At 46.7% G+C, this 27,614-nt stretch overlaps 1 protein-coding gene across 1 annotated transcript; it reads left to right on the top strand.

The window, feature by feature from the left end:
- Positions 1-5,452: 5,452 nt before the first annotated feature.
- LOC121833035 (disintegrin and metalloproteinase domain-containing protein 10 homolog) lies at positions 5,453-27,247 on the top strand. Its single transcript, XM_042286098.1, has 6 exons — positions 5,453-5,841; positions 7,399-7,592; positions 14,469-14,649; positions 22,637-22,796; positions 26,114-26,212; positions 26,986-27,247. The coding sequence occupies exons 1-6, from the start codon at positions 5,547-5,549 to the stop codon at positions 27,230-27,232; spliced, it is 1,176 nt and encodes a 391-aa protein (XP_042142032.1). The 5' UTR covers positions 5,453-5,546; the 3' UTR covers positions 27,233-27,247.
- The last annotated feature ends 367 nt before the right edge of the window (positions 27,248-27,614 follow it).

Here is a 27,614-nt window from a genome sequence, read left to right as displayed (position 1 = left end):
GTGTTGTGCGGGAAAGCAGACGCACGGCCTTTTATTAGAGTGTACAGCCCATCCTCTGGCCGACCCGCATCCCAGTCAGTTCCCCATAGTTGATGCCGTCTCGGCTGAAAGGGGCGGTCGAACCCTCCTGGTATACCTCCCTGTTCACATTCATGACTTCATATTCGTTCTTACAGCTCAGTCTCTTGATGGTCCTGTTAGCCTCCTGGAGTGCTCTCTCTGTACTTACTCTTCGACTCCTGATCTCTGGGACGGTGCACATTACAACATGCACCATCCCAGAGGCTATGACCCTGAACCGCTTCACACCCCATGCCTACACCCTAAAGCCATGCCACACCATGGCTACACCCTAAAATACCTGGAGCGACTACTATCTCTCGCAAATCAATTTTGGGAGCGCCAATCGCTACAATCTACAGATGGAGCTCGGCGAATGACAAGGCTTATCATGCTTGAGACCTATAGAAAAAAAAAAAATATATACCTGCGTGGTGGCACAAAGTATTTCACTTTACCGCGTGCATGCTCATTTCCGCACTGTTTTTGTTTAGGTGTTTGTCAGTCTCGTCATCTGCCCCGTAAATTGCAGCCATTGGATCTTCCAAGTTCTTTGCAGGAGAGGAATCGCTCAAGATTTGTTTTAGGATGTAAGATGGAATTTCACCCACTGAAAGTCGAATCCAATAGACTGTCAAGACAAGCACCTAATTTATTAACAGTTTAAAGTTTTTTTGTTTGTTTTTGTTTTAGAGTTGACGCGTCGGTTATTTAATTTTCGTAAGCTGAACCTCAACGATAAGATAATATGTCATCCAACCAAAGTGGAAACGGTTGCAGATTAATTTGTAAACTGCATCTATAGGGAGAGGGGGGGGGGGGGGGGGGGGGGTAAATAGTTTTTCGGAACGCAAACTGCACTCTTACAATCCCCATCTTGCTCCGCGTGTAAATCTCGTCTCCATAGATCTCGCCACTGCATCGTATTTTTTTGACGCAGATATGCAAATCGGTCGGTAAATCAACTGTCAGTTGAGGTGTGGTCGGTGGAAGGGCTAGTGGCTGGGTTGGTTGAATTATTAGATTAATTAATCATGCAGCAGGTAAGTAGAAAATCACAGAACGCGAAACAAAAACGCGATAACAAAACCAGTTCCATTTAATATCAAATAAGACAGAGCTGCCAAATACTAAATACAATCTGTATTGTAGTTAACGATTCAGGAAACATTTAAATACATCTGTAGCAAACTTTGTTTTTCGCCTTACAATAAATGGTACATTTTCTATGGAAAGCGTATTTTTTTAAAACAACAACAACAACAACAACAACAGATATTTACTTTTTAACAAAGTAAGGTTTTTATTTGAAAATGGTGACGAGTGAGTCTGTTCAAAAGGTGCTTCGTTTCTACGTCACCTAATTTTTGCTAGAACAAAACTATAGACCATTGCAACCAAGGCCATTCTGTATTCATTTATTTGTCCGAATTTAATTGAATGGCTGTCATAAAATCTACAAGCGGGGAAGAAAGTTCACATTCAGGGCCCTAACCTAAGCGGTAAATATTTGGCGCTCATCAATATTATACTCTGTCTGAGCAAAATAAAAATAAAAATATGAACAAAAAAAAAACACTTGATCACAGTGAAAGCAAGATCGTTTAGACTGTGAATTCAAGGGAAAAAAAAAAGAGCTTCATAACTCAAGAATAATTAGAGCTACGGGATGGAGATTGGCATTTTCCTTAAATTTTCAGACGCTTTCGACTGAGCCTTATCAACGACCGATCGGCTTTCTCTGACGAACTTATCATAATCACCAGCGCTGGTCCGGTGAAGGCCAGTCTGGACCACCTGTATTCGGGCTATCTGATAGGTAAGTGTACCCGAGTCCAACGTCCCCCAGCTTCATTTAAAGGGGCGATGCAACGATTTTTGTATTTTGCACAAATACTGCTTAGAACGGATCGCTGACATTAATGACGTGTGAAATACCCACTCGTTTTTCACCGCACGCAATCGAAGTCGCAGAAAAAAAAAAATAAAGAAAAACGAGCCGAGTTCATCCCTTCAACTCGCAGCCAGAACAAGCGGCCACGTGATCTGGAGCCGATTATATGCCGCCAATGTTGATCATAGCCACGCGCTGGGGTTGGCAAAGCATAGGACACGCGCTGAGTTCCAAACATTGTTATGGCTCGGCTAATGTCGTCGTTGCAGCGATTAGACACAGGACACTACCCGAATGCTTCTCGAGCTGTTGATTATCACGAGCACAAATCGAGTGTCCACGCCATGCTCGGGTCCAATCTATGAACCGCATTCAAATATCGTCACTGGGCGGTACTGTTACGGTGTTACCGCCCAGCTACGTCTTTAGGTTTTGCAAAGGAGAGATTGAATGAAAACACTCGGTTTTGTCCTCGAAATTACAGCGCAACAAAGGAGTTTCTTGGTCAGTGGTGTTGCGTGCGAGTATCCTTGAGTCCCACTAGTGCCAGTAAGCTCGTGTAAAGTAAAAAAAAAAAGATTACAATTCAATATTGTTGCACCGCCCCTTTAATGTTTGATGTATGGCAGTGTGCCTCCAGAAGGAAACAAAAACGTGGATACCAATAGACAATCAGATATAACGTAGCAATAAGAAACGTAAATCCTCGTATTCCTGATAAATATGTCAAGGAGTGCGACACCAACCAAACCTATAAGAGCAAATTAACTTAACAGGTATAAAATAATGCGGGTGCAGTTGATCTGGTTAACAACATTTTCCTTAGAGGTCGAGGCCACCCCTTTTCACACAATGAAAAGTGAACCCATATTGGTCATCGCCTTTCTTGCGGCGCAAATGTTTCGGTACTAAAATAATTTTCGAATTTGTCTCCTATTCATTTGAGATGGTTTGACAATGTCAGTCAGAATTTTATGCCTCGCGCTAACCACCCCAATGAAAGCAAGTTTCATCCGCCTTCAGACTAAAGCTTTTTTTTTTTTTTTTTTTGCATATCGCGTTCTACTCTTGAAGGAGAAGCTTAAATGTTCTCAAAGTTTTCTTGTTCTTTTTTTGCCACCGTGAGACGGCGAGTACGCCACCTTTGTTCTAAGGACTTCTACGGATCAGTATATGCTTATATCGGCTCTCCACAAACACAGGGTTAACGTCGTCCTGTGCTGCTTGCCGCAGGGGTTCCAAAGAGTCGCGTGGTGGGTTCAATCCTGGACGGCGTGTTCCACGGCAGGATCGAGACTTCCAGCGAAGAGTTCTACGCCGAGCCTGCCAGCAGGTACCTCAAAGGCGACCACGGATTCCACTCGATCATTTACGCCGGCAGCGACGTCGTCTTGCAGCCCGGTTGTGGTCTTCACGGTGCCACCGAAGCGTCCATGAACGACCTTCGACGTCAGTACAGACGTCGGAACGGGACAATGGTAAACTACCGCACTTACTGATCATAATGAATGTCTGGTCGCGGGGATCCGACCATTATCTCAAAATTAGAGCAGCCTTTTCGATGTTGAGTAGAATCCGACCATTACCTCAAACTTAGAAACAACAGTAGTTAACTTCTCGTCTTTTTATAATGGTATCAGCATATTGCACTCAAAAATCCTGGGAACTACTAAAAGGACGGTAGCTTTTCTTCCTTTCTTCTTCTTCAGAATGATGCTACAGAGCCAGATTTAACAGGGAGGAAGGGGGAGGGGTCGATGCTTCCCCCCCCCCCCCCCTTTCCTCTAGCTTTTCAAGGACGGCTTTTATTTTTATAAAAAAGACATACACCAGCTTTTTTAGGAACAAGTGTCTCGTTTTGAGCGAAACGGCAGTTATTAGGTCAACAAGATATAACTGGGCAATGCTCCACCCGTGACGTCAAATCTTCCTGCAGACACCCCCCGCCCCATCCGGTGCCTGACCCATAAATACGTCCCTAAAGTGCTCTCGTCTTTCAAAAGCACGCACCTTATGTTCTACCCAGTTGCTACGGTCCAAGCGCTCCATTTTGGAGCCGGTCCCAAGCCAGAACTCCCCTGTCCTGGGACGAATGCCTGGAGTAGGCGTGGACTTCCATGCCCGCAGCCCCTGGATGACGGGAAGTCCTGGGAACGAGGAGAGACAGCAAAAGGTGAAGCGGGTTTGCAACCTGGAGATCAACATCGACCACACGCTCTACAACGCCGTCCTGCTGGATTCCCACCTGGACCCCGGCAAGACGCAGGAGAGTCTGATAGCCATGCTGACCAGTCACGTGACAGCCGCCTCGGACATGTTCAGGAACACCGACTTCCTTGGAATCGCCGACATCAGTTTCGAAATACAGAGGGTCTTAGTAAGCATGCATTCGATTGACTTCGTGGTTTCTGAAAAGCGGCTCACACATTATGTTAAAACATCGACCTGTTTTTTTTTCTTGATTTTTGGGAAATACAGTACAGGAGCGGGGTGTGGTCTCCCACCTTTAGCGCAGATTGAAGCCGACTCCAAGCTGTACACACGCACACCTCTTCCTCTCTTTAAAACAACAACAAAAAAGTAAATAAATGGCACAGAAAATTGTAACCAATGTCACGCTGGCCCTGCCATGCTCCTATTCGAGAAGAAAGCACGTGCGATTGTAGGCGTGTCAAAGGTACCTTCGCGCGCCTGCTGCGTGTGCTCTCATACGCGCTCTTATGGCTCCTACAATTGGCGTCGTGGCCAAATTATGAATCGTTTTATTACATAATCCTGATTACATTTTCATCAGTTGCGAACTGCAAGTTCGATGGCGTGTTCAGAGCACGGCAGCTTCTAATGGGATGTCTAACGACAACAACACTTTAAGGGACCGTTTATTGGTAAGAATCTTTCTCACTTTATACAAGCTTACTAACCACGAATATTATTTTTTGCGGTGTAATTCCTAGGAAAAAAGGTGACTTTTTTTTTTTTCAGTCTCTGCTGTTCAAAAACATGCGCTTGTAGCGCTTGTCTTGTCCTTCTTGTCCTTGTCTTTTTTTGAGCTATTTTATGTTTTATTATGATGACGTAGTCGGGAACGCTGTGTGGGCGTATACAGTTAATGTCGCCCTTTGGTGGCGACGTTAAAATGTGGCTCATATATAGATTGGACACAAGCGCTGCGCAACACTCGACTGGTGCTCGTGACAGTCAATGCCTCGGCGAGCATTCAGGTAGTGACCATCTTTAACCACTACAATGAAGGGACAAACAATGAAGGGTCTGGAACGTGCCAGCTGTGCTTTGCGACCTCCAGCGCCGGGTTATACGATGAACATTGGCGGTATATAACCGGCACCAGATCACACGGCCACTCGTTCAAACTGCTAGTTGAAGGGACAAAGCTAATAGTTTTTCTCCATTTCTTTTTATTATTATTGCGCAGAGAGAAAAACAAACGCACGTTTCATGAATTATGAACGCAAAGGAAGAATCGAGGGTTATATCTACAGTCCGTTGTGCGAGCCGGTTTTAGCTTTTAAGGTTTTATGCACGTGTTTCTTTTCATAAAAAAGAAAAGAGTTGAAAGCTACGCCTTTTTCTGATGTCACCTTTTGCTTTGTCCGCGGTTTTTCGACGTTTTACCCTCATGGGTCACGCGTGTGGCTACTCTGCCAAAACGCTTTCGCGCTCGTTCGACGTGCAGATCAACAATTCAGAAAGCTGCGACGCAGACAAGCGGGCCACCAATCCGTTCTGTGCGTCTGACCTGGACTCGGCGCACATGCTTCACGAGCTTTCCAAGATCAACCACGACGACTTTTGCCTCTCGTACCTGTGGACCTACAGGGATTTTGTCGGCGGAACGCTGGGACTCGCGTACAAGGCCGAGCCCAACGGTGAAATTTACAAACACGCGCACCTATAATCACTGACAGGACGAGGACGCCAGGGCGTCTGTATCGAGTGTACGGCCTCCAGCACACGTCTCGTTGCTTTCCACCGTGCTTTGGCTGGACGCGCATGCTCGAGGCACACGAGACGCCGAAGCACCATCAAAGGCATAAAGGAAGATCGCGCTGGATGCGACGACTCAAGGACCACCCTGCGGTTCTCATTCTGTCGGAGACTATATATTGCCTAGCCTGCATGCGTGCCTAAAGTGTCCCACGATTCTTTCCTCTATAGGTATTCATGTTACAAGGCGCAAAAACACGGACATAAGTTCTTCTACAGTATATTTCCTCTATAGGTTCATTGAATGAATACGCGAGCCCGAGACCAGGGGGGCTATGCAAGACGGTGGGACAAAGGAACCGGGACATCACTGCCTGCTGGGATTGGTCAGCGTCACGCCGCTGGCCAATCACAGCAGGCGGCGATGTTCCTTCGTCCCCGATTGCATCGGGCCCCCAAGCCGCAACCAATATTGTCTATAGTCCTGTTTTGTGTGTTGCACCTAGTAGTGTCTGGTGGCAGGCTGGGGTAGTGAACTATTGTTGCCTAATTATCGTGGAAATGTATAAATATTTCACTTAGCTAGTGTAGTCTGGATTGATACATATTCGAGCATTTAAAGGTAAAAAACAGATAAAAATAACCGCGCACCACACTGCAAAGAGGAATAAAAAAATTTCACCTAAAAAAAAAAAGAAAAAAAAAGAAGACAAAGTTACGTTGTGACGCTGAGCGTGTCGATTTACCTGCTGATGTCCTCAGTGCTACATTGCTCGCTTAATTTTAAAGTAGGACCCTGTCGTTCGTTAATTGCAGTGTTTGGCTCCTCGGGTATTCTGGGGGAAATTAAGGTGCACCAGACTTTGTTTACAAATGAGTTGCGAGCAATTACGCTTAATCGGTGACCTAAAATTATTTTATATACACGACTGTATAGAAAAAGAAATTGTCCTTATCTTGATATAAAGAAAAATATGAGTACTTAAGGAATTTAGTTCGGTGGAAACCTAAATGTGGTGTTTTCGGCCGCACATGGTTTGGTAGCTGTGGGCAGGTAAGGTTAGACCAATTTGTGTAAATTTTTTTAGATGTGTGGGCAAAGAGTGTTTGCTTTACATATCCTAGCCTTTTTTTTATTTTCATTGTATTTTGAGAGCTACGTATCTCGTAAAATATGCTTTTTACGAGTAAACGCGCGATCAATTTCCACAACTGTTCGGTTTTTACGCCTAAAATTTATTTTAACAGCTCTCGATGGCTATGATGGCTTCAAAATGTGTGCTAAGTTTTACGAAAATGAATGCTCAACGTATGTTTTAAGGCTCGCATAAAAATGAACGAAAGCAGCAAAAATAGGAAAACGTTGTTCCGCCGTAGTCTCAGCTTAGGGGTGAACGAAGTCTGGCGAAGCTAACTACAAAACGAACCCTATGCGAGGAGTGCGTGTGGGCAGATGATAGTCTCGGAAGCAAGCTGAGCCCATCTGCCAATCTCGTCAGGGTTCCCGGGCACCGCGGGCGGCATCTGCGATAAGTTCCAGAGCGGGTCGAGCCTGCACTCGTCCTCGTCGTTCCTGGGCAGGCTGAGCCTGAACACCGGCATCGTGACCTTCCTGAACCAGAACTCCCGCGTGCCCGAACGGATCACGCACATCACCTTCACCCACGAGCTGGGACACAACTTCGGCTCTCCGGTACTCTTGCACCACACTGTAGTCCACACACACAAAAAAAAAAAAAGATTTTGCAGTACACGGAGACGGTGAATTGTAGCAAACAATGTCGGGGTGCCACCGAATGAGGAAGCTCCGAATACGATCAGACCAAAAGATGCTCTAAGAAGTGTGATGTGCGATAGAAGAGTGAGCATGGCGTTTCACTTGCTCATTGTCTCTGCTCACATCGCATTTTTCACGTCTAATCGTATCATTACCTTCGTCTTTCGCTGGGACTGTTCGCCTTGGACGACTGTCTCCGTGTTATGGACAAAAGCGAACTCACAGACTTTCGTTAGACTTTACAAATCGCAGAATGTCGATGCTTCAGTGAAAAGCAGTCTAGCGCGGTCATACAGAACTAACTTCTTGCGTAGGGCGCCGTGTAACCGAGCTTTCGGTTGCACGTCAAAAGATCCCCAGGTGGTCAAAATTAATCCTCAGTCCTCCGATAGGGCGTGCCAGATGCCCGTCGTTGGTTTGGTACGTAAAAATACCAAATTTGACTTGAGTAACCCCCTCTCCCTCTCTCCACGGCTCGCATCCCGTCGTTCGAGGCGTCAGACGACATCTATGGTAACTGCGTGTATTCTGTAGAATACGTATGTTACGAAGCACAGCATCTTTCACCGTACTCCATGGAACACACAGTTTTAAAAAGGAAAATCTAGATGGCGATTCAAACGGCTGGAGGTGGACTGCAGTGAAAGAGGGGGGGGGGGGGGGGGGGAGTACCCCCCCGTGGTAGTTCCACAACTGAGGTAATCTGAGCCTTGAGCCTCTTATTATCTCTCGGTACAAAATGAGATAGCGCCATGAGCTGACTAGAACACCGAAGAACGAAAAGGGACGCACGAAACGAGAGCATGAAGGCTAGCCCACATGGCGCGTTTTTCGGTGCGTCTAGACGCGCGTATCGGCTTGGCGTGCGCGCTAAGCAGGACGCTTGCGCCCAGTCAAACCAGACGCAGCGCTACCGTGCAGCGCTTCGCGTCTGCGTTTCCGAAGCGTCTGCCCAACGTAGCCAGACGCGCTTAAGAAACAAAAGCAAACATTAAATAGAAATCGCGCGGTAAATGATGGCTATATGCCGTAATATTTAATTTTAGTAATAGTAAGCACTCATTTTTATTACAGCAATCGCAATGAAGCTCAATTTCACTAATTTTTATTCTTTTTAGTGCGTACGCCTCATCCACGTTTCGATACGCCATTGGCATCCCCATCGCCCGCGCCAAAACATTTACAGTTGGCCGCTGGCCGCTACAGTGGTTACGTTGTAGCGGTTGTTGCCGGTAGTATTAGTTTTGTACCTTTGTCTCTCGGTGTCCTTGTATTCTTTACATTTGGCCTGCCAGAGTGCAGGACGCTTTTGTACTTCGCTAGGTCCTCTCTGTTCCGCTGAAGCAGCGTCAGCCTCTCCCGCGGAGCAGAGAGGATTCCCTGGACTTGTGTAAAAGGTATGATAAACTGATATCCGCGGGGGGAAGGACGTAACTACCCATGTTCGCCCTGCTGCTAGCGTTGGCGGGGCCTAAAAGCCGTTTTTATTGAAGGCCGCGAGCGTGCAAATTTTGTAAACTCCGCGCGCGCGGGTATGTGTGTGTGCGTGCGCTTTGATGGCACAGGGCTGCTGCCCGTATTTGTGTGTATCTTTCTGTTTTGAGTGTTTTTATTTATTTTCCTTTCCCGTATCCCTTTCCCTACTTGGCGGCGGGCTAGCAGGCCCACCTGCGTAAGGGTCTCGACCTTTTTGCCTAGCCTCGCACGCTGCCGAGTGGGTATCGCAATATGTGCAAATAAAAAGTATTATTATTATAATTATTATCGCCTTCGTCGCGAGGTCTGTGGCGAAAACTACAATCCTACAGTGGAGATAATTCAAACGCTCCTTGCAACTAGTGAACACGGCGGTTCATTGGTTGTTGCCTTCTGGACGCAGCGCGAGACGCGACGCGTGGACGCAAAATATCTGGCTCCTCCAGATACGCCGGGATGCGCCAAAAAACGCTGCGTTTCGTCCCGGTGCCGAAAGTGACGTCAAAGCGCAGGCGCAGACGCGACGCAGACGCGGAGAAGGCTAGCCCACATGGTGCGCTTTTCTCCGCGTCTGCGTCGCGTCTGCGCCTGCGCTTTGACGTCACTTCCGGCGCCGGGACGAAACGCAGCGTTTTTTGGCGCATTCCGGCGCATCTGGAGGAGCCAGATATTTTGCGTCCACGCGTCGCGTCTCGCGCTGCGTCCAGAAGGCAACAACCAATGAACCGCCGTGTTCACTAGTTGCAAGGAGCGTTTGAATTTTCTCCACGGTTTTCGCCACTGTAGGACTGTAGTTTTTGCCACGGACCTCGCGACAAAGGCGATAATAATAATAATAATAATACTTTTTATTTGCACATATTGCGATACCGACTCGGCAGCGTGCGAGGCTAGGCAAAAAGGTTGAGACCCTTACGCAGGTGGGCCTGCTAGCCCGCCGCCAAGTAGGGAAGGGGATACGGAAAGGAAAATAAATAAAAACACTCGAAACAGAAAGATACACACACAAAAACGGGTAGCAGCCCTGTGCCATTCCAAGGCAGAGCGCACGCGCGCACGCACACACACACACCCGCGCGCGCGGAGTTTACAAAATTTGCACGCTCGCGGCCTTAAAAACGGCTTTTAGGCCCCGCCAACGCTAGCAGCAGGGCGAACATGGGTAGTTACGTCCTTCCCCCCGCGGATATCATAGCTTTTACACAAGTCCAGGGAATCCTCTCTGCTCCGCGGGAGAGGCTACGCTCCTTCAGCGGAACAGAGAGGACCTAGCAAAGTACCAAAGCGTCCTGCACTCTGGCAGGCGAAATGTAAAGATTAGAAGGACACCAAGAGACAAAGGTACAACATTAATACTACCGGCAACACCGGCAACAACGCAACCTCTGCACCGGCCAGCGGCCAGCGCGGCCAGCTGTGAATGTTTTGGCGCGGGCGATGGTGATGCCAAAGGCGTATCGAAACGTGGACGAGGCGTCCGCACTAAAAAGGATGAAAATTAGTGAAATTGAGCTTCATTGCAATTGCTGTAACAAAAATGCGTGCTTACTATTACTAAAATTAAATATTACGGCATGTAGCCATCATTTAACGCGCGATTTCTATTTAAAATTTGCTTATGTTTCTTAAGCGCGTCTGGCTACGTTGGACAGACGCTTCGGAAACGCAGACGCGAAGCGCTGCCCGGTAGAGCTGCGTGTGGTTTGACTGGCGTACACGTCTGGCTTAGCGCGCGCGCCAAGCCGAGACGCGCGTCTAGACGCACTGAAAAACGCGCCATGTGGGCTAGCGTTTTTGAAGTTGTCGGTAGCTACAAAATAATGCGCTCGCTCGTTGGGCCAAACTACAAACATTGACAGGCCAAAACAAAATGGGGTGAATGTAGAGTCTACTTAGTTAAACGAAAGAGCATGGCCAGATACCAGTTGAAAAAAAAAAGACTTATTCTTCGCCCATAATATGCGAATAAACGAAAGCGATAGCTGGGTGGCTTTATTTTAAACCATTCAGCTATCGCTTGTCGGGGTGGGTCTTTCGATTATTTTTAATTATATATGTGATTGGCTCTTTTCTGCAAAGAACAAAACCACTTTTAAAAACTTTCAAAAAAATATTTCGCTTCAAAAAAAAAAGAAAAAAAAAAATGTGATGGAGCAGGGTGGAAATCTGTTGTTTTACTCCCGGATTTTTCTACCCAGTTCTGTACGCTGTATGAATACAAAAACCATACAAAACTCACAGTTATTTTTTGTGCGCTTGCATTTTATTTTGACATTTTTGTTTAGTTAAAAAATATATTCCTGTTTATTGAGGTAAAACATGCCAAACAACGTCTTTTTGACAATCCGGTGGCATCTTCAGAGCCTTGTAACTCATGAGTTATTATATTTGTCGCTTACCAAATACTATGAGGGTGCAGTCCTACACATAGGCTATAGACGGGAATAAGTTTAGTTTATTTTATGTAACGGAATTGTTAATATAAAATTTGAAATATCGCCGAAAATGAGATTAACCGATATTTTGAACCCACCTTATCGAGAAAAAAAAAAATCATTTTTTTATTTCGTTCAATCTTTTTATTATTGCTGCCGATTATATGAACTTTCAATTGGCTTAATGCGATTTCCCCCTTCTTTTTTTTTTTTTGTAGTATATTCTCTAGAAGTGATCGAAATCGCTCCCACTTTTCGGAACGGCCAAACGCAGTTTTCACAGGTCGGCTTCACTGCAAAAACTATACTGCTTATTTTTGTGTTAAAATGCAGCGGGTAAATTTATTTTGATTGAGAACACTCGTGCTTGGCTACATAATGTATTTTCTTAATTTTCTAATGATGGCAACTGACATTCCTTAGTCCGATCGTTAGCGGTCAGTAGCGGATGTTCCATTATCCGGTGCGTAAATCCAGGGCATAAAGGTCGGAGGGAACGGAACGATCTCTTCATGTAGCCAGACCGGGGTCCAAGCACCTACACTCTAGGTTCGGTAACCTATAGCGTGGGTGCACACTTTCAAATCCTAGTTACCTCTATTTTTTAAGCTACATTGTAACCGATATTTCTGTAACATTTAATGTAGGTTTACATGCTTCAAATATATTTTGGAGGCTACGTTATACGCATCTACTTTCCGCCAGAGTCAAACGCAAAAGTGCTTTCGACCGACGCAGCAGATTTGTCGTTCCATACAAAAATAAAGTGCCCGAGATTCCGACGCTGTAGCCTCGGAGAGCGCGTTCCTGAGATGAGCTTTCCCAGTCTAGGGGCGTCGCAGACACTTTATTTTTCTATGAACCGAAAGATGTTTTTTGCATCGTCGAACACGATACAAAACGCCACGATGTTGTACGACACTGCCAAAATAATTACAACTCAGCGGATGAAGACAAGATTATAGTTTCTTAATTAAACCGAAAATCAGCACAAAACACGCGGCGGCCACGACGACGGATATGTCCTGAATTCGAACAACCGGCAAAAAATGTTTTAAAAAATTCAATATTACATCTCCGAACGATAATGGATAACTTGTCCGTAAAGTGATGTGGCCTATAACACACCACATAGCAGATCTTCGGTTTCTTCCTCACCGAAATCCAGGGACACTCTACTTAGAGCAAGACAGCTCTTGAGGTAGAATCAACAGCTGAGCATCAACCAGAAGGTGGAAGTTCGTGACATAATAGACTGCATCAAACATCACGAGGTCCTCTTCACGGGTACATGAGGCATTCTGAGTGTGAGTTTCTCTCGACCTTCCATCTTGAACCGCAATTTTCCCGGTTGCTGGATACGAAAGTGAGGGCCGGCAAAGAGAACCTCGTCTGGAACTTCTTCCTGAAAAGTGCACAAACAAAAAAACCTTCGCTGAGCGTGTGGGGCCTCTAAATATTGAGAGTATGTCGACCATTCATAAAGTGGCATCCCTCTACACACGTTTATATGTGTGGAATGCTGCCGCTCGTGTCTCCATGTAAAATACAAATATTTCTGGGGTGAGATGGGCGGAGGGGGGTGCTGCATAAATTCATAAAGGTTTTGTTTGTTTGTAAAATCAGTTATTTTTAGATATGTGCAAACTACCGAGCTGTACTGTTGAACCAAACAATTGACCTTTTCCAGTCACCCAAGGTGCCCTCCCCCAAGGTGCCCTAATTTGCGTGCGCCGTTAGTTCATGTCGACAACGACCCCATTTGAGCAGCGGGGAGCAAGTTGCCAACGAAGCAGGTTTCCCGATGTTGCCCACATATTCAGATTTCTTTAGACGTCCTTGTTTCAGCTTCAGTGTTTGAGTGAGAGCGAAAAAGAAATGAAATAACCATTTGTCTCTCTAATTGTACCACCAGACGGTATAACAAGTTTAAACCCTCGTTTAAACGTCCTTGTTTGTTAGAGCCACCCTGGCAAACTTTAGGAGCACACAATATATGACCGAGGACCGCACAAAAGAATGGAGTAGCTCAAGCGTTGTCAGCGCCATGACTGCGCGAACATGCCGAAGCCAACGGTCCCAACGGTCAACCAGTCGAAGCTCCGACCCCGTCGAGGATGGTCGAGGAAGGCGAGGTCACGTGTGTGGTCACGTGAGCATGGTTTCGGAATTCATTGAACTCACTCTCGTTAATAACTTCTTACGCACCACCTCCCCCATTTTTCTTCGTTTTCTTTCCTTTGCTAGGAAGAAAATATAAATACTCGCGTAAAGCGACAGTCAGGGCTATAAAGAAAAAAATTGGCTTGCTTTGTATATTTATGCAGCCTTGATGGAGATACGCCTCAACGGTTGATCGGTCTCTTAGCAGTAGATGAGAAATTTAGCCAGTGCAGTACAACCGCTAACCTGGTTTTTTTAACGTGCATCACGCAGTAGTGATTACATGAACGCGCGCCGGTACGAAATTCATCCAGATCAAAACGGGCGAGGGCAGTGGGGATCGGACCCACGAGGTTCCCAGCGCAAGCTTTCGCATTCAGGGCTATGTAGGTTACAGCGCTTTTCATAGGCTACTGCGTAGAGTTTACACGTCGGTTGCCATTCAAGTATCCTTTAGATCGGCTTTGTCGCTTTCAATTTGGGCCTCGTAACTTATAGTTAACGAGAATAATTTAAACATCAAAACCGACTGTCCTTGTAACCTTTTTTTATAGGTTATTCCGGTTTACAAGTTACATTACAAGTTAGCGATTTTAGTGTAAAAGGCGCTGTTATCTGCGAGTTAGTTTGCTCAATAAATGTCCCATTTTGAGCTACTTTGGAGTCCATTTTGCCGCCAATAGTCGTATCCAGCTTGATAGGCGTGCGTTCGTCGCAGCACGACTTCCCGCCGGAATGCGTGCCCGGAAGCATTGTGGGCAACTACATCATGTTCGAGAGCGCCACCCACGGCAACCTGCCCAACAACCGCAAGTTCTCTCCGTGCAGCGTGCGCAACGTCTCTCTGGTGCTCCACCAGCTCTTCTCTGGCGACGGTCCTCGTGCCAACTGCCTCCAGGGTCCGTATACTCAAGAACTGGGGACAATTAGGTCGGGGTCAGGTTAGAACACCAACGTCACCTTCCGAAGGGCAGCGCCAGAATTCGTTGAGATTTTAACGCCGTCCTACATGCATTGCCTTTTTAGAACGCTGCTCTTAGGCGCCCGTTCCCGGCTTGAGCGGCGTCGCCGTCGGCGTAACCGCGCGTTTCATTATGGGACGTTTTCCATAATGATGTCACGTGTGACGTCACGAGAATCACGAGTGACGTCACCGCACGTTGCAATTTAGCAGAAAAATTTCCCGCTAAATCTAGCGGAAAAAATTCCCCGCTAAATTTAGCGGGAAATTTAGCGAAAATTTTCTACTAAATGGGAGGGGAGGGGGAGAGGAGGAGGGGAGGGTACAAATGAGGAGGAGGGGCATACGCTGCTCTCCGTACCTTCTCCTCCTCCTCCTCAAGAGCTGTGCTCTAATTCTGCGCTACAGGGGATTGTAAACTTCTTTCATTTTTCTCTATCTCTTCGTTTTACGTAAGAAACCTTGCTTTAACAGGCACACCTATGTTTTTTCCATTAATTTAGCAAGGGCGCAAGATGTCTAAAGAGTGATTATAGTTGCACAGTGAGATAAGCGTCCTACCCTCTGAAGGGCGGCAGCGACCGGGCAATTCAAAGCTGATGCTGGACGAAAGCGGCAGATGGATTTGGCCGGCACTGGATCAAGACGAGCACGGCAAAGTACGCCGCAGCCATTTGTGGCAAGTGGGAACTGCAGGAGTGTTTGAAAACAACGAGCATTCCAAGGCTCACTTTGTTATACAGTCATGTATCGATGCGTCGCTTGAAACCACGAGGCTGCCGAAACCATGTAGAAGTATACAATTATGGACGCTGTTCGTTTGGGTGTGTTCCAAAATTTACTCGATTTTACTCCAGGGTAGGGGTTTTGTGCCTTGGCATTCAAAAACCTACCTGGGTCTAGCTTTTTTTATCTGTGTTGTCACGTGACACGACCCTCCGGCGTATCTCGGATCCATCTAATGGGGTAAGATTTGGAACACAGCCAATCTCTTTTCGAAGCATCGGCACCAGCACCTATATGTAGGGTTCGGAGTTTTCGGTTTAAACCGATAAACACCGATAAAAGTACGCCGAATGCATTTTCGGAAATTCGGTTTTAACCGAAAAAGGTCAGTTTGTAGGTTCGGCGTTTTCGGTTTAAACCGATAAAAACCGATAAAAGTACGTCTAATCCGTTTTCTAGAATTCGGTTTTAACCGAAAAAGTTCAGTTTTTTAGGGCCGCGCTGAAGTGGCTGGCGGAGGGAGAGAGAGAGAGAGACCTTTGCGAGGTTCGACATTGTGTGACGTCTTCGTGATTGCCGTCTTCCAAGGTTCAACATGCAACCAAAGAGGTCTTGGATTGGCCTTCGCGGGACATCTGTGTCTTTTCTGTGATCGGGCTTAGTGTGTCAAATTTCAGGTCCCGAAAAAAAAAAAGTTCGGATGTGGGCTAGTATCAGGTTTTTCGCTTCATGCACTTCAAAGGACATGGAGGAAAGCCGTCAATACCTTTCTTAACACGCTCTCTTAAACCTCCCCGTTCTTAAAAACATAAACACGATGGATTTTTTTTTTTTTTTTTTGACATTCCGCTGGTTTTTGTACGGTCATCACCTCAGACGGTCACGTCGTCAGAGTGGGAATGAAAAATAAGCGCACTGAAGATTATGCCCGTGAATTCCGGGATTTTGAGGTGTGTCCTGACGGAAGTTGTAGCGAGGACTACGTATGTATGTGTCGTTATTCTTTGAGTAATAGCAAATATCACAGCTACAAGGGCCGATGGTGCTTTTTTTATATTCACCGAAAGAAACCGGTAAACTGTTTTGGGAATAAATATACGCCGAAAAAAACCGAAAATTGAATTTTAAAATAAACACCGAAAAAAGTACGCCGAATTTCGAAAATATAAAAACCGAAAACGCGGAACCCTACCTATATGATGCCAGGAACGTGACTCCGACCGGTGTCTTTACCGCGTTCAAAAAAGTGGTCCCTTAATTTCTGCCTGATGACGTCATAAAAGTTTTATGCTGTTGCCGGCCGCGATCCTGGCGGTGTCACAGTAGCAGCGGTGGTGGATGTGGCAGACGCCTGTTCTGCGGGTCGCTCTTCAGCTGGGCAGTCCACGGAGGCTTCTGCAGCCACGAGTTGGGACGCCGCGGCGACAACGACACTCGTGTTCGCTGGTGCTTTTTACCGGCATGACACTCCGGCTGCTGTGACGTCATTTGTTTCCACTTCGGGTCCCCTTTGGATGAATGGAGAGGATGTTTTTAACACACCAGTCGGAGACGCGTTCCAGGCACCAGAGCACCACTACCACCTGGATGAAGCACTGTCCCTCAACCACCAGAGAAACATCAACGAATTTTGGCCGACGTCAACGAGACGCGATCATTAGACAGCGCCTAGAGAAGGATGACACACCACGTGCGCACTCGGCGCTCCGACATAAGGCACAGTGGTCTGCATATGGTGCTGTCAAGAAGAGTAAAGCATATGGTACTGTCAAAGTCGCGACCTTTGATAATCGGCAAAATTTCGAAATTCGCTGCCAATCCTTTCAGACAAAATGCCCCCCCCCCCCCCTTAAAAAAAAAAGAGTTGATTTCGTTTTTTTAATAAATTTATTTATTTACAAAATTTTTCGGGTACATTTATTTTCTTTAATTTTCACATACCGTCCTTTTTCCAACCTCAGCCTTTTCAGCTCGAAGGAACTGAAAAGGCACGCTTGCACGTATATATCTTTCCTGCGGCACCTTTAGTTAGCATTAGACAATCGGTAACAACAAGGCTCAATTCCATACGTGCTGCAGCACTACGTTTGTACAGTGAAGAGTGTTGTTTGCACTCAAAAATGAATGTTCGCGAGCCATGATCGCGAGTAGTTCCGCCACGCCCGATAAGCAGGAGAGACGGTAAACCCTCGCTGGAGCGCTTCCCGTTTCCGCCGCGAGAGGGCGAGAAACAAGCTGGAGACGCGCCTTCACAACAGCGATTTGACACGAGCAACTACCCGAATGCTCGCCGAGGCTGTCACGAACCCACACTGAGTGTGGATTTGTGTCAGCTCGTCAAACCCGACTGTGGTCCCGAGTCAACACCCCTGACCAAAGAGCGTCTTTGCTGCGGAGTATAATTTGTAGGATAAAAGTCGACTTTATTATTTCAGTTACTCCTTCGGAATACTTTATTAACAGTAACGAAGATAAATTGCCACGCGCGTCGCTGAGCGAGCGCGTACGTGGCCGAATGGTTGCCGTGCTCGGCTGTCGCGCGGAAGATCTGGGTTTGATTCCAGGCCGCGGAATGTCATTTTATTTATTCTTTCTACTTTGTGTTCTCGCAAATTCTAAAACTTTGTTGTCTGATCGAGTTATGAATGTTCTACATGCCGAACATTCTACGCCGAATGTTCCAGAGACCTATGCGGCTGCAAAGCGTGCTCCGCGTGCCAAGCCGGAGTCAGTCTCGCCCCAGCGTCCGATCCTGCTGTTACGCCGACTTCGACACCCGCGACGCTCTGTTGTTATCGTCTGTTCCCTTTTTGTTTTGGGTACAAGTTCGCCCCATTACGCGTTTCAGTTTCCTCATTTATTCTTTGTTTCATCACCTCTTAATTCGTCACCATAATGTATGGTCACCCTATGATGATGATGTAAAAATGCGGCTTATAGAATGTACATGAGCACTTCTTGAACACTCGGCGTGGGCCCGCGACAGACAATGCTTTCACGAGCATTCGGGTAGTTGCTCGCGTCAAATCGGTGCAGTGGCGGGAACAACCGAACCCTTACAATGTTCGGATCTCAGCACCTGCCATGTGCTTTGCCAACCCCAGTGCGGGACTATGAACATTGACGGCATATATTCGGCACCACATCACGTGACTGCTCGAGCGCTCGGCCTTTGTGCGAGTAGAGGAAGTGAACGCTGCACTTTTTTTTTTTCTAAATTTTTTCGGCGACTGTTCTCACGCGTAGGTGACAACTAACGCATGAATTGTGGGTTATGTACCCCTGCGGACATTATGAGCTCGAACACCAAATCCGGCCCTTTTCTGCGTCTGCGGTCCCTGAAATTTTGATTATCTCTAAATTTGTCAAGTAATTCTTAGTCTGGGACCTCACTTTTGCATTTCATTCTTAATTTGGATCACAGGTTTCTCAAAAACCTGGGAGGTACAGTCGCAGGCGATATAAAAAAAGCCCAGGCGAGCGTACGTGTGGCTCACATGTCCTGCCGCGCTATGTATGATGGTATCAGAAGAAACCTCAACCATGTATTGAGGCTACAGCGGATGTTCAATCTTTGTCGACAATTTCCGCATTTGCTGAGTTAACTTTAATTTTGTCGAATATAGAGGCGTTTTGCGACAAAATGCAAAATCAAGCGTGGCTGAATCTACCGGGTCAGCAGGTTGAGTTATCAGTTTTTGGGCGTTTAAAACAAGTTCGTGGAATAAATGACAACAAACGATTTTTTTATTTTACTTGACGGAGCATTATTTTTCCCCTGTCAGACGGGGCTAATTTAGTGCACCACTTCAACCAAGTGCACTTCGCCTTTAGTGTCATTTCTGTAGTGTGCCACATGGCTTCTTTCTGAGGAACACACTTGGCTTCGAGTGAGTTTGACGAACTCGCTTCACTCGATCGAGTGCGTGGCATCGATAGGAGTGTTTCAACAGTAAAACATAACCACACAGAAACAAAATACGTGGCGTAAGTTTCATTTTAAAATTAATTAGAAATTTGTGAAAATGAGAACATGTAAAAAAGTAGCATTGCAAAAAAAAAAAATGGGGTGGACTGTGAGTTTAGGTTGATCTGAACCAAAATTAGCGCCGCGGTGAATTGATAAAAGACGACGACAAAATCAGTCATTCCAAGGCTATCTTGGTTAGCAGGGAAAGATAGAGCCTACTTTTGTTTCAGCATGTAACCATTCGACACAACACCATAATTAGGATCTAATTAGGCAGTGGTAGGGCCTCCTCGTTGACTTCCGTGGGACGAAGCGGAACGCCAAAGTTGAATATGCTTCTTTCTTTATCTTGGCTTACGATGATCGATCAGAATCACCCAATTGGAGTAAAAATCGTTCATTAATTTAGGGTTGTTTTAGGGAGCAGCTCCTGGGCACTTGTTTCAAGGTTGGTTGGCGTCGGCGTAACCGCGCGTTGCATTATGGTATGTTTCCCAAAATGACGTCACATGTGACGTCACGCGTGACGTCATGAGGGTAGAGTTTTCCCGATAAATTTGGCGGTAAAATGTTTCGGCTAAATTTAGCGGGAAAATTTTACCCGTGTGACGTCACAATAAATTTCACGTTACGTGTGATATGACGTCACACGTCAATTCAGCGGGAAAATTTCCCCGCTAAATTTAGCAGGCAATTTAGCGAAAATTTTTTGCTAAGTGGAATGGGAGCAGGAAAGGGGGATGGGAGGGTACGAAAGAAAAGCAGCTAGGCATACCCTCCCCTTCGCACCCTTCCCTCCTCCTCCTCAAGTGCTGCGCTCCAATTCGGCATTACAGTGAATTGTAAACGTCTAATTTTTTTAACGTGTCTTTATTAAGGGGTATCGGTGGCCTAGTGGACTAGCGCACACCAAATCGAAGTACATGGAGAGAAAGTTCGCGCCGCGGAACCCAGTGATCCTGAGCTCAATCCCCAGCCCTGCCCGAAGAACACACGTCCGATGAAGTCAGTTCGGGGAGCACACTACGCTCGCTCCGGTAGACCGAGTGTGCAATCTTGATAGCAGTGTTCGAGGAGTAGAAATAATAGAAGAAACTAACGCTGCGTAGAATTAGTTTTATTTCGATAAGAGTAATATTAGATGCACACTTGTTTTCTGTTGGCAAGGAAGTAATGCATTATAGAAAAACAAGCGGCTAATCTAGTTTCCAGCTTTGGCCCCTTCACGACGGCCAGGAAGCACCTGCAAGACTGCACCGGCAATCTGAAGGTGGCAGGAGAGACGCGAAAGGCTTGCTTGAAATGGAACTCGCCCAAAGGAGGCAAGGTGTCTTCGAACCACCGTTCGTTCCTCTGGAAACTCCACCCGTTCTCGACTGCTCACGGGTCGGTCATGAAAGCAGCTATGGTGAAGGCATTGACCTGTAGCTGCTGATCGATGTCACTCGAAATGCTTGCCTGTGCGTCGGCATCCAGCTCCAGCTGCCTTTCATCTGAAAGACGTTGGGCTCTCACGGAGAGAAGTGCCACCACCACGGGCTTCCACTGTCCAAGATAGCGGCTTGTCCTCCACACACTCCATGATGTTTCGTTCTGGCAAGTTGCGAGTGGCCGAGCGGGCCCACGCACACGATTTCGGAGCAGGTGGAGCGAAAGCTCGCGCTGTAGAACCCAGGGATCCTGGGTTCAATCCCCACCCTGCCCGTTTCGATCTGGATGTGCATCGTACCGGCGTGCGGACGTGTATTACTGGCTTAAGTAATGGCTGATCATAATGGTCGAATTGGATTTAAATTTGGATTAAAGCTCCTGACTTAGCACAAAAATGTGTGCTAACGTGTTTTTGATAAGACGACGAAGTTATGTATGAAAATATGCGTATGGACTTTAATATTTTACGTGCCCATTACTTTACCCATCGTCATTGCCATCCTTTTGGAGTGACACTAAGTTTTCCAGTGTAGCACCAACACGCTTGTGTTTCGACGGGTTGAAGTGCACTCGCTTGTAGTGACACTAAACTGGCCCGTCTGACAGGGGTACTCGGTGTCGGCTCAGCAATCGATTGCCGGCCAAGCGGTGTTGTAGCGACAACAATCATATAGCCGCTGAAATGCCGCTCGTTCACACTATGGCCTCAATGATAACTCATCTTTCATCCGCTATATGGTACTGAAATTCTTCGGATCCACGCGTCACCTCATATTGTCCGCTATAGTTAGGGCTCCGTGTTTTCGGATAAATCCGAAAAACTCCGAAAAACACCCGCCGGTAAAATTTTCGTCAATTCGAATTTATCCGATAAACTCCGAATGTTTATGTTCCAATGCCACCCCCCCCCCCCCAAAAAAAAAAAAAAAAAAAAAAAATCCCCCCGCAAAAAGAAAAGTAAATAATTTTTTTTTTTACAATTTTGTTAGCACGGAGTCAATGGTACTGGGAAATGTCACCATAATTATCTTTCAAATATCAGGCCGTTGTCAAAAGGAGTCTTGCCGCTTGTCTCGTCGAGGTTGATTCAGGGCAACATTCGGGTCACGACAAAAGCCACTCTTTTGGTTTCCAGTTTGAGCCATGTGATTTGTGATTTAGAGAAAGGAGAAGGTATGTTTTTGTAAGAGTGAAAGCTATGGACCTTAGAGATTGTATTAAATAGAAAAAAGGGACAGTTGAAACTCTCTATTACATCCTTAATCACTCCACCTCGCGCTGCCGCGGGCTAGATTGATGGAATACGATGGGGTGACTACGAGCTTCGTAGCGACTGCCCCCGGGAGTTTATTGATTTTAAGGTATCGACGTTTATCGAAGCAACACTTGTGTGCAACTTTCTTCGTACGACAAATTAGTATTGCCAATGGCAATGGCACGAACGTCATATTCAACTGAAAATAGTTTAATCGATACAAGCGCGTTTTATTTTTTATCTGGCATACTTTTACATCCGGTTATTATTCTCATATTTATTTTCAATAGGAAACACTGCGAAATTAAACTCCGAATTTCGGAGAATTGGAAATCAAACAAATATAAACTCCGATAAACTCCGAATCTTCGGCAAAAAATAAACTCCGAAAAACACCCTCCGAATTTAACAAATAAATAAACTCCGAAAACACGGAGCCCTAGCTATAGTACACCGCGAAATAATATTATACAGTATTTTGCGAAAGCACGGAAATTGTTTCACGGCCCATTGAAGCGTGCGCGTCTCAACCCTCTGTTGCAGAACCTCGAGGACCCTACTGCGGCAACTTCATCCGCGAAGAAGGCGAGGAATGCGACTGCGGCTTCATGTCGGCGGCGTGCGAGAAAAGCTGCTGCTACGCTCGCGAGCACGGCGAGGACAGCCACAGAGCGTGCACCCTCAAGCCGGGTGCTTCCTGCAGGTGAGGAACGCGACGGCCCTCGGGGCCACTTCGCACCGTCAAGAGTACTCTTCATGGCAGGTAATAAGCCAAGTTGCCCACAGCTTGTGATGATGGCCACAAAGCACGACAGCATTATCTCGAATCACGGTTTCGTTTCACGACAGTGCATGCACGGCATGAAAGACTCAAAGCGTGGCGCTCTCTTTTTGGCTCAAGGCCGGTTTACGCAGTACAGTTTGCTTGCATTTTTTTATGTTACGTTGCTTACGCCGACAGTCACCGGGACACTTGTGCTTCGTATGAAGCGTGGCAAGTACTTCAAGGAGATAACCGTGCACGCAACATTCGAGGCACATATATTTCGGTGACTCATAAGTTATAACGTAACGTAGGCAAACGCTCCTTGGGGCGCGCTGTTTAGAGCGCATGCTCAGAACAAGCTCACATTAATAGGCTGCTATGATCGGCAATCTTAAAGGTGCGGAATGCTCGTGGCATGGGACATGCTGTGGAAGCTCGCCCTAAGCACACGGTCAGCAGTCGCGCACACAGCCATGGCCGCCAGTTCCGATGTTTACGAATCCACAGTACGGCGTTCGATCTCCACAGCCCAGCACGCGCATGTTTGTCGCTTTGGAAAACGAGCAAAGCACGCGCCATACCCACGAACTCTAAAGAGGGCGCCTGCCTTACACCGCTTTCGGTTTACTATTCCAGGAGGGGCTTTTGATTTCAGCGTTTGTGCGTGTTGCGCGCGCTTTGCTCGCTTTCCAAAAGGACGAATCTGCGCGTGCTAGGCTGTGGAGATCTCACGCTGGGGCTATGCATGCATGGATTTGTACGCGTTGTAATAGGATAGAGTAATCATCTCACCAATGTCTGCAAGCAAAGGCACGGGCACATGAAGCTATCCGAGCCGAATGCTCTTTTTTGTACCAGAACCCTATAGAAGGCACCTTCCAACGGCAGGTGTTTGTAACTTTGTAGACTTGCGGCGAAAGTGTTGCATTCCGAGCTGTTTTAACGGCCAGTCAAATATTTCCTTCTTTTTTTTTTTCTTTTTTTCGCTGCGCTTGAAGGCCGACGAGCAGCCAGTAGGGAGGAAACTGTCCCTCGATTCCTATTTCAATCGGAAAGAGGGATACTCTTCTCCTTTCTGCGAGCAGCAGCGTAAACACCCGCTCCCGTGGGGCGAGGACGAGAGAAGAGTGTGAGAGGGGATGGGGAGAAGGAAACTGGGATGACAAGGTGAATAAACAGGCGCGCTGTTTACCGTTACAGATGACTAACTCAAGGCGGGGGACGACAAAGTGGACATGTGCGTCTGTCCCTTGTCCCCTTTGTCGACTGTCGTCCTCGCATAGAATCATGGGAACCTGAGAACCGGCTTTCTTCCCGGCAGAAGACGATTGTTTCTTCTGCCGGTCTGAAAATTCCCTCTTTAAGTCAAAGGAGAGGGTCGATAAGCATATATACCAGGCGCTATATAAAACTGAGCAAATATAATCAGGAGGCGAATTAGATCAATGCATATTATTCCGTATGATCCTGCATGGGCTGTACACTGGAGACAAGTGCCTTCATTATAAAAATCGTCAATACTATAATGATATAAAATTACGCCAAAAAGTTATTTTGGTGTAATAGTTTTAGAAGTAACGTGGCCTTAGCAAACATTACGGCAAAATCGTACCAATATTTCTCTAATATGAAAAAAAGTGTTATTACCTAATCAATATTGTATACGTAATTTCAGCAATGATGTAAAATATCGTCCGCACGTACCCTTCATGCCGTCTTTTGAGTTTACTTTTTACCACTTGTTGGACCATCGTCTTAAACGAGTGAACACTAAAAAATACCTTTCGTCTATTTTCCCGCAGAGCACCCGGCGAGTCCATCGCTGCAATGCAAAACAAGAACTCGGCGAAAGACGATGCCGGAAAAAGTGAAAGCCGCTTACAACTCCCTGTAACGCCGAATTAGAGCGCAGCTCTTGAGGAGGAGGGAAGGGCACTGGGGAGGGGGGGGTCACGTGACCTTGGGGGTCACGTGACCCCCAATGCCGATGATGTCATCACTGACGTCACTGATGACGTCATCAGTGACGATGACGATGCGGGTACCGATGACGTCATTAGTGACGTCACTGATCACTTCACTAGTGATGATGACGATGACGATGCGAATCTCGGTGACGTCATCAGTGACGTCGCTGATGACGTCATCAGTGATGATGACAATGACGATGCGGATGTCGGTAACGTCATCAGTGATGATGACGATGACGATGCAGATGACGATGACGATGCGGATGCCGGTGACGTCATCAGTGATGATGACGATGACGATGTGGATGCCGGTGCCATCAGTGATGTCACTGATGACGTCATCATTGATGATGACGATGACGATGCGGATGTTGGTAACGTCATCAGTGATGATGACGATGACGATGCGGATGCCGGTGACGTCATCAGTGATGATGACGATGACGATGTAGATGCCGGTGACGTCATCAGTGATGATGACGATGACGATGTGGATGCCGGTGACGTTATCAGTGACGATGACGTCATCGGGGGGTCACGCGACATCGGCGGGGGTCACGTGACCTCGGGGGGTCACGTGACCTCAGGGGAGTCACGTGACCCCGGTGCATCATGGGAAATGTTCTATAATGCACCGCGCGGTTACCCCGACGGCGACGGCGACGGCGACGGCGACGCCGCTCAAGCCGGAAACGAGCCCCTAAGAGCTGGGCTCTAATAGGGACTAAAAATGATGTCTACGATGTACACCCATCGGCGAGCATGGCGTGGGAATGATACCTCGTGCCTGGTGTGACATTGTGTAGGCTTTCTTTGTATGCCTACGCATATTTCCGGCGTCATCACTCGCCGAGCTCCTCACGGGTGAATGGCAGCGATCGATTCAACGAGTGCTCTGCAGGAAAGTTAACGCACGGGCATTTTTTTCAGAGCGCGGCGAACAAGGTAAGCTCGCTTTGAAAGGTGCATTTTTTAACGGAGGTGCTGGTTTCGCCGAATCCAGTTCACACACCCGTAAGGTATAAACGATACAGTAACTGACAAGTAACTCAGTGCCTAGGAAGCGCAGGGAGTGGAAAGTATTAAGCAGTTTTAGGATCATCCCGCAGCCAATCAGATTGCAGCACTATAGCCTATAAGAGCGCAGAAAAACCAGTCACGGAGCAAAAAAAAAAAAACGTATATAAGCCCCGCCCACCTTTTTTTTTTTTTTTTGATTCTTTTGCTGTTAGTCATTGTATAGTTTTAGACTAATTTATGCACGGTTGTGCCCGCTCATTTCAGCCCTTCGAACGGAGCCTGCTGCAACAAAAACTGCACCGTTCGTAAAAGTACCTTCGTGTGCCGGGAAGACGACGACTGCTCTTTCGAGGCCACCTGCGAGTATCCTTTCATCCCGTTAAAGAAATCTATATATCAGTCACCCCCTTTTACCTTTAATAATACAACAGCAGCAATCAAAGTGGGTCACTTTTTTTTTGTTTTCTTCGTCTTCTAATACGTCTGAAAGTGTAATTAAAAATAGCGTGACCAGCTCTCCAGATTTGCGACAACCCCGTTAAGTTAGAAATATAGATATCTGTGTTTGGGGTTTATTTTTCTTAAATCATATTTGGGCTGTTTCTTTTTTTTTTTTTTTTTTGTCGGGACTTTGTCTTTGTACATTTGCGGTGTCTTTTTTTTTTTAATGCCGATGTTGGTTGTTTCACGAAACAAAGTCGGCGTTAATCGTGGTTTATTTGGAAGAAAGCGGAACACGGTCATGGGATTCCCTATCCTCGAGGGAACGTGTGCGTGACCCGAATACGCTTGCAAAACGTCCCTATAAAAGAAGGGAACGAGATAAGGGATTGGGGTTTCCGACAAAAGAAGCGGAAACAAGAGTCGCTAAATAAACTGACATAGCGAATATAGAAGACAGTTCAGTCGTTACAGTGCTCCGGATGAAAACAACATAAATCTCTAATTAAAGATACATTTGCTTTTGTGTGTGTATAACTTGGGCTCGTATTTTAAAACAGCTCCAATTCGGAACTTTTTGGTGTTCTAAGATTTCAACATAAGGCGGCTGGGGGGCTACTTTCCTGGGTCTACCGGTGTACACCAGAGAATAGTGAACTTCTCGTTGAGTCGAGCCTAGCCTTGACTCGAGTCAGCGGGCTGACTTCGGACTGTCCGCCCTCGGCGCCCAAGCCCAACGGCACGCTGTGCAACCACGGCACCCAGATATGCGAGGACGGCCACTGCAAGCGCTCCATCTGCGCCAAGTACAACCTGAACGAGTGCTTCCTCACCGGTTCCTACAGAACGCCCGACGAGATGTGCCTCATCGCCTGCAGCGAACCCGGTACCGGAATCATCCTCGTGCGCTTTCGAACGCTCCAGGTTTCGTTGGGTGCATAGTGATAACTACCCAAACCCCGCAAACAACATGTGTACGACGGCAATTCGCGGACGGAGCACTGAGGGCTTCCGTCATGAACTTCTCTTGTCGCTGTTTTTCTCGCGTGTGTGTACACCACACCCTTAGCGCCAAGGCAACATCGTCGCTTGTTCGCACCTTACTTGGCTGCGTATTGGTGAACAGCAAACTTTACCGCCCTGAATGAGCGCTTTCAACACCATCTTCGCTTCGATGGTGTTTTTATTGTTGTTTTTTAATAAGAAAAAGAACAATGACTATCATCTGTTCCTAGAAGTGTAGGGCCAATCAGTAGGTACTGATTGGTTGTGGTCAAGAAGCCTAAGCGTATTTGGGACTCTTCATTCGTTAATAAGAACTTTG

This window comes from Ixodes scapularis, unplaced genomic scaffold (assembly GCF_016920785.2).
Source record: "Ixodes scapularis isolate PalLabHiFi unplaced genomic scaffold, ASM1692078v2 PGA_scaffold0__279_contigs__length_252992795, whole genome shotgun sequence".
NCBI classification, from domain to species: Eukaryota; Metazoa; Arthropoda; class Arachnida; order Ixodida; family Ixodidae; genus Ixodes; species Ixodes scapularis.
The sequence above is the reverse complement of the archived record's forward strand: the minus strand, read 5'-3'. Positions and strand labels throughout refer to the sequence as shown.

What these genes read in the sequence shown, in the direction of transcription:
- LOC121833035 (XM_042286098.1), top strand. Translation starts at nt 5,547, where the DNA reads ATGTCACCTTTTGCTTTGTCCGCGGTTTTTCGACGTTTTACCCTCATG. An exon ending in GTACAAGGCCGAGCCCAACG is followed by an intron (nt 5,842 to 7,398) that starts GTGAAATTTACA and finishes CAATCTCGTCAG; the next exon opens with GGTTCCCGGGCACCGCGGGC. An exon ending in GACACAACTTCGGCTCTCCG is followed by an intron (nt 7,593 to 14,468) that starts GTACTCTTGCAC and finishes CGTTCGTCGCAG; the next exon opens with CACGACTTCCCGCCGGAATG.